Genomic DNA, 8,025 nt, shown 5'->3' on the forward strand with positions numbered 1-8,025 from the left:
GTGGGTAGTGTACAGCATCGATTTCTGTGGAACCCAGTAGCTGTCAAAACTTTCACATTTTTACGAATAACTCGGAAATCGTAAATTTTTCAGGTAAAACGTTTGACACAAACTTAACTTAAATTTTGACGACAAATCTGAAAATGAATGAAAAAAGGGGCGGTTCCATTTAAAAAACCAAAGTTGGTAACTACCACACGTTTATGATACACCCCGTATATTGGAAAGTAATTTTAAAATGTGGACCTTTTAAACATGAAAAACTTTCGTAGGACGTATTTTCTTGTAAAGTTCATATTTACTGAGATATCGCACTTTGACGCACTAATGAGCAACCCTGTATATTTTGCAATTTTGACACGCAAAAGTTGTTGCGGTTGTGGAAACACCAATTTCCTGAGCTCTATGCCGAATTGATGTGGTTGGGCTTTCCTCAACATTTGACCGTACTGCTGCCATATTTTCAGTCGAGCGAACAGGACGAAAGCGTGCTTCTGTTTTCGCTTCATTAACAAACCCACTTTGCTGAAATTTCTTCATTAATTTTCTCACAGTGACTTCAGTTGGAGCATTGCAATGGCCAATAATTGTACGCATGTTGCGAACTGTGGCTTGAAAACTTCCACCACTTTGATAATATTTTTTCACAATGAGAATTCGTTGTTGTGTATTGAACCGCTCCAAATCATGACATTACAAATGGCGAGCAATTCAAAACCGTCTTTCTTATTGGAACACCCTTTATATGTCTGCTCTTTAAAGGTCGCAAATTCTACAATATCAAGGAGGCAACAATACGACGAGAGGCAACAATAAAATTAGGTTTAATGATTACACATATTATACAAGAAGGATTTTCGAACACATCTTGCTTAGGAAATCTGGAATACAAAAAGCATGTAAAATTAGTCCCACGTTAGTCAATGCGTATTTCTATACACCCTGTTATGCATTTAAATCAATTTTCAGAAGGTTTACATAAATGCGTGGTTGCTTGATTGCTTGATTTTGATAATTATTATTTCGGTTCGAAAGGTTGGGGTACTTAACGTAAAGTTACGGCGAAGTTAAAAATAATATATTTGCCGTGACCAAAAGGTTACTGCATCTTTCGGTCACTCCGAATATAGCACCGGACAAGAACCGTTGGTCACAACCTTGTCATTAAGTTCCATTGCTTACGCAAATAGCCAGAGGTTTTTTGCGACTAAAATGTTGGTGTGATAAGTACATAAAATAGTTAAAAGTAGCCCTAAAAAAGTTTAGTATTGTTTTAATCTTAGTTCGGACAAAAAACGTTCTAGGTACTAAAATGTACTGATACGAAAAGGAAATAAAGTCTTTTTTTTTTAGAATATATTTTGATCTCTCTTAGAATATATTTTGTGTATTCATATGTATTCCAAAGCATAGATAATTTATTTTTTACTCATTATAACGTTCCAATAGTTTTTTTTTATTAAAACAACACTAAATTAATTTTAAAGAATTAATTTTAAGAAAAATAATAGTAAAAATTGATTTAATGTAAAAATCCATCCAAAGGTATGTGGCTTCTGTCCTGGCTGGCAAAAACATATTATCAAAATCCGTTTATCTAAATTCTCGTGATGCTCACGTGTACTGCATCTATTTGGCGCGCGGATAGGAAAAATATTCGGTGGGAAAACGGCTATTGCAACAAATATTCCAATAGGTTTCGTCTTTACTGAAAGTAATAGCTTTTCCAGAATATATAAAATTTGATTTTTTTATTATTTTTAATTACATAGAAAGTCCTCATCAACTTCTGATGGCATTCTCTATGCATTCTAATGTAAGAAAACTATTCCGAATCACAAAAAATTCTGGAGAGTTTGCTTGTCTGAACGGAATTCGAGTACTGAGCATGATGTGGGTGATGTTTTGTCATGTATTCTTCACTACATTATATGGTCCTTTATCAAATACAATGGATTTGTACAAGGTACAGTTTCGCTGAAAGAAAATATCTACAAATTTAATGTCCAGGTAATCGTTTTTAGTTTCTGACCGATGATATTAAAAGTTTGATCATCGCTAACGCGCCTTTTTCCGTGGACAGCTTTCTCGTTGTCACTGGATTGTTAGTAGTTTATAACTTTATGAAATCCCAACATCAAGGAAAAAAATTCAACATTTTTACATACTTTCGTCATCGATATATAAGGTAAATATTATAAAACATTATCATATAAATGTTTAAGGAAAAATGTTGTTTCAGACTCACACCTCCAATTATACCAATTATGTTAGCTTGCATGTTTTTGCTGCCATTCTTTGGAAGCGGACCGTACTATCCTGAACTTGACGCGAGCATTGGTAGACCTTGCAGGCGTAGTTGGTGGGCTCTTCTTTTGCATGTGCAAAACTATGCAATTCGGTTACCGGATGTAGTGAGTAATACGTTCAATAAGCAATAATACCAATAGAAATAATTTAAGTTAAAGATGAAAAACGCTTGAATCGTTGAGGTTTTAAAAAGCAGTTAAATAAAATTGCGACAAATTAAAGTGAATGGTGAATAAAACTTCTATTGTGGAAAGGAGCCACTATAAAAGAGCATTAGCAAATTGACCTGGATTTAGTTATCCAGTGCTCGTTGATCTGAAGTCCCATCAAGGCTTCGCAAAGAATAAAGATTTAAAAGATCGATGATCGTGGACTGCGGGAAGGCATTTGACTCCGTTGAACTAAGGGCTATTTGGGCAGCAATGGAAAATGCTAGAATAGATTCGCGCTACACCAATCTTCTACAGAAATGCCACCCTCCAAGTACATATAAGTGAGGACATAACTACTGATAGGACATACAATATCACCGAAGCTGTTCACTCTGGCAATGGAGGATGTTTTCAAAAAACTACCCTGGCAGACAAATGGTATCAATGTCGACGGAAAATATCTGAATCATCTCCAATTCGCTTATGACATTCTGTTGATTAGTAACAATATACACGAGAAACCATGTTGAAACAACTAAACGAGGCATCGAAACAAGTAGGCATGAAGATTAATTAACAAAAACTTAAATTATGAGTACACAGAACACGTTACTATAGGTCAGGACATAGACAGGCTAGACGACGTTAGAGGCAACAGAACGAGCATGGTATCGCATACCCCAAAAGAAAACATCGTGGACAGAATTAAAGGAGGCGTACGCTCAGAAGAGGACAACAATGGGATACAAAGAACAACGAAAAGGCCGGAAAGGCAATGCTTTAAAAATTGTTAACCTAATACAGACCCGTCGCAAATTGAACCTTTTACAATCTATAGAAGAAACGTGAATCTGAATGTGAAGAAGAGTGCCTCTAAAGGGACACTTCCACAGAATTGCACTTTATGTTTCAAAAATTCGTAACTGCTAGCCAAGACCAGGTAGGAACTTGAAGCGTTTACGCTCTACAGGAGATATTTGAATTCTAAATCGTTAAACATTTCAATGAACTTACATGGGCATTTCATTTTTGTCACTAAACGAAATTTGGAATAAAAGTGCAAATTTTGTCTAAATTGTTTTCGGGGTATAAAAAAATTATAACTTCTAATCTACAGCAAGAAACAACTTGAAACTTCTAATCTCGATAACAGATGCTTATAATATGCTATAATAACGTGTAAAATTTCCTGAAATTTCATTCAAGTAACATTGATTCCTGATTTTTGCTCACTTAGCGAATGGACATTTCCACAAAAATACACTGTCCACTTTATAATTTCCAATCTGAAGCAAGTACCAACATGAACATTTCGCACACTATTGAAGAGGCGTGGTTCTCAAAATCCAGCAAATTATATTTAAATAGCACTAAAACTTAATAATTAAATCTGAAGCCATTACAAATGATTTTAACCTTATCAAATACACATTTTCAACCTGTTTCTTGGCCATTAATATTGGACAATTTGAATAAAAATGTAAATGAACGTGAAGAAATTACTTCAATCCAACCGCCCAAATTGCTTATCCAAATAATCCAAATAATCCAAATGAAAGAAAAAAACAAATTTGTCCAACTTTCTGCCCTTCTGATCTTCATTTAACCGGTCTGTTTGAACAGGCTCTTCAGCAGACTCTGAGCCGGAAGGAATTGCTCACGATATTGCTAAAACGTCGGATTATTTTAAAAAATTCGTTCTTTTTTACTGACTTTTTTCCTCCAGCATGTTTCACCCTCTATTGAAAAAATAAAAATTTTCAAGCAAGTGCGCTTTCTACTTAAAACAACCATAACTTGTAAACTAGAGCAAGCAGTCACTTGAAACTTTCACAATTTATAAAAGACACTCGAAACAACTCTAAAAGTGAAAGATTTGCAAATGTGGTTCGAATTGCATCATTGCGTTCAAACTGAGTAAATGTCGACCAAAAAAAGTTAAATTTTTACACAAAGGCGATCTCAAAAACGCAGGGAGTTGAAACTTTAACAATGTTCAGAAGAGATTCGAATCTGAAATCTCGAACCGTTTCATGGAAATCGCACAGAATCCTGATTTCTTCTCAACTTTGGACATTTCTTAAACTGACCTGATAAATCTTCAAATTATTGTCCATTTAATCGGCTCCCGATGTATGAGAATCCGAACCTACAGTCTTTTAAAGAAAGTGCTGCCCCTAGTAACTAACCGCAAATAACTGTTTAGAATTAAACACAATAAACATCTTCAGCCCCAAGGGAAAATTTCCACTATTTTCCAGCTGCATTAGCATAGCAGATGCCAACATACAACTATCAAAGACATTTAGGAAATACGCCGGAACGGATTAGGACAACCGTTTTTTTTATTCTACAGATACAATGAGATTTATCAAAAATGAACAACTAGATCGGAATCCTTTGTTTAAAATTGTTTTTTAAGAATTGTAAAACGCGTAAAACTGATCTAGTTGTTCGATTTTCAAATAACATCCATAAAAACAATATGTTTCCTGTAATATACAAAAAAATATAAACTGAATAAATTCTTTTAGTTGGAATTTTTTGATCAGTAGATATACTGATTAGGTACATTTTATATCTTTTACAGTGCATGCAACACGCGTGGTACCTGAATGTAGACTGGCAAGTTTACTTAGTCTCCCCTTTATTCTTGCTTTTATTGCCAAAGTATCCCATTACTGGATTATTGAGCATGTTCAGTGGGATTATGGCTTCCATGGGCGCTTCATTTTACATTACATGGGATAAGGAACTGCCCGCAAGTAACTTAAATGGGTAAAATTTCAATACTACCTCATATCATCATTGCAGTAATACAAGCATTATGATTTAGGAAATTTTTGAGCTATAGTAACACGTACTATTTTAAAACTCATACGCGCATCTCGCCTTGGTTAATTGGTGGACTTCTTGGCTATGTTCTAGCAAAAATAAAACTAGAAAAAAACATAGAATATCAGAAGATGCCAAAAGTGAGTATAACAATAAATGAACATTTTGACCTAATCCAACATGTGCATTTACAGTGGTTGATTGGTGTGATATGGATTTTAGTATTAGCTGTACTTCCAGCCTGTGTATTTGCTGGTTATGATACTCAAACCAGTTTAACAAACCATAGGTTGGACAATTCGTTTTTTAATGCATTTTCTAGACCAGCATGGGGATTATGTATAGCATGGATTATATTTGCTAGTTCCATAGGATACGGAGGCATGTATTTTGAACATTATCAAAATAGGTTACACACAAACAATTTTCCTCAAGTTGAGCTGAAATATTATTATTGTCTTTTAGGGATAATAAATTCAATTTTATCATGGCCGGTATTCCAAATACTAAACCGATTGAGTTATAGCATGTATTTACTACATCTTACCATGTTATATATAATAGCATATTCACAGAAACAAGCTAGATACTTTTCGATCTTCGATCTGGTAAGTATCCTAATAACTCTAATTTACTACTGGGCATTACGTAGAAATACGTACTTTACATATAATTTTATCTGATAAATGTTTCAGGCTTATTCTTTCTGGGGTATTTTTGCGTTAAGTTTCGTAATGTCAATATTCTGGTCAATGGCATTCGAAATACCAATATTAGAGTTAGAGAAATACTTCACGAGACATAAAGGTTCGAAAACGCAAAAGGACGTAAGTGTAATTAAATATTTAGTGTATCTGCAAAGGTGAAGATCAATTATCCATGTCGATAAAAAATGAGAGAATGATATACAGGATCAAAACGCAAAATTTTAAATAGAGTGAAAAGTTTCTGTAGATGTAGGATGTAGGCCGGCAAACCTTCGGAACTTATGCGAGAATTGCTATTTTTATAGTGTGTACAGCTCTGTGGGTCTCGTCGTAAACAGCAACTTATATTCATATTTGATTTAAACGCACTAAGAACTATTTTAGTTTTTTGAGTTTGTTCTTTTTACTCATTTGTTAATTACAGTCACGGATTATGCCTTCATTCGCAGTATTGAATACGGCAAAAAAACTAGAAACACAAATCGCAACAATTTAATTCAATTTTTTACTTATTGTAATATGAACGGATTTTGAGGTAAAAAATGGTTTATTGTTGAAGGGTTGAAATATCATTTTTACGATTGCTAAAACACTTGTTTTACATATAGGATGCTATCGTATATCGTCAATTGTATTAATTTTAAATTATCGTATTGCTGAACCAGATAAGACCGGTTGCCTTTAATAAACAATTATACATGTGTCATACACATTTGCCATAGACCAACATATTAATTCAAATGAATTTTGTCGCATTCTCAGTCATTGTTGTAACCTCATCATTTACAGAATAAAATATTTTTTATTTTAAATTATTTTAAAAATGGCAATCATACAATAACGAATGATAACTTCTTCTATCCAGAGAAACCTGAAATTTTACATAAACTTCTATTGTTTTAAACAGCAATAATATAAGGATTACTTAATTATTAAACGTACATGTTTTCAGTTCAAGCAATAGAGTTTATAATTAACGAATTATTATTAAAAGATTATTTTAAAAAATCGTCTTAAAGTTTCTCAGTAGTTTTTCAAATTAGAGTAATAACGCATAATAAACTTTTTTCTTTAGTGTGCCGCTTTATTTAATGTTTTATTTCCATACAAGTTTAACTAGCTTAAAAAAATTAAAATTATAAATAAACTTACTGAAAGGGATAGACAAGTAAATAAAATTTGTACTTCGACTTACACCAAGGTAAAGCGCCATTGAAAATGTTCCAGGTGCACATTCTGATCATTGAGTCTTAAAAAAAACATTGAATGAATTTGATAGTCATGCATTAATCAGTAAAACCAATACGAATTTTTAGGTACCACAATATTATAACAATCAGTAGTTTTATAGTTTATAACGATTTATTTTTTGCATGTCGTTTATCTATTTCTTATTCTTCTACAGATCAAGAAATCGTTCAGAAGAAATACTTATTTAGAGAGTCTTGTATAATAGATATACGTAACTAGACATCAAAATAACACATAATGTGTGGCTGTGATACCAACTCGCCTTTGAAAACGATGTGCTTTTCATAGTGTGAACTTTAACTCATTCTGTTCAATTAATTATTTGTAAAAGGTTTTTTTTGTTCCATCTTTTGTACCAGCAGCCGTTTCACTATGTTTTCCGATAAATTATTCCCATTTTGAAGAATCCTGTATATTTTATGTCACAAACGAAATTTTGAAAACGAAATGTTTCACACCTACATAGAAAGAGTTCCTGTTTTTTTTCAGACTGAATAATATTACAATAAACATTAAACTTTTTTAGGTGCCAAAAAACGGAAATGAATCTGCAATAACCATACGAACAGAGCACTGAAATAAATACAATTTTAGATATGGCAAAGGATCTTCAGTACATTATTCCAATAGCTACAAAAATTAAGCTATATGTTAATAGTGTACTATGTCTTTCTAATAGCTTAAGATATTTGTATTTATGTATTAAACGAGTACGAATGACCAACTATCCTTTCCATAAATATCCAAAGCCCAATCTAAAGTTTCCGTTT

General features: G+C 33.0%; 1 protein-coding gene across 1 annotated transcript; it reads left to right on the top strand.

Annotated features, from left to right (window-relative positions):
• Positions 1–1,696: 1,696 nt before the first annotated feature.
• Positions 1,697–7,979, top strand: LOC125505561 (nose resistant to fluoxetine protein 6-like; the record flags this gene model as incomplete). The annotated part of the gene is made up of 9 exons (XM_048669568.1): positions 1,697–1,966; positions 2,025–2,188; positions 2,243–2,414; positions 5,053–5,240; positions 5,299–5,437; positions 5,492–5,678; positions 5,763–5,905; positions 5,993–6,124; positions 7,782–7,979. Coding segments are annotated over 9 exons (1,446 nt in total), but the record flags the coding sequence as incomplete, so codon positions are not given.
• Between the last annotated feature and the right edge of the window lie 46 nt (positions 7,980–8,025).

Source organism: Dendroctonus ponderosae, unplaced genomic scaffold (genome assembly GCF_020466585.1).
Source record: "Dendroctonus ponderosae isolate FM_Combo_2020 unplaced genomic scaffold, Dpon_F_20191213v2 Dpon_F_20191213_88, whole genome shotgun sequence".
Lineage (NCBI taxonomy): Eukaryota > Metazoa > Arthropoda > Insecta > Coleoptera > Curculionidae > Dendroctonus > Dendroctonus ponderosae.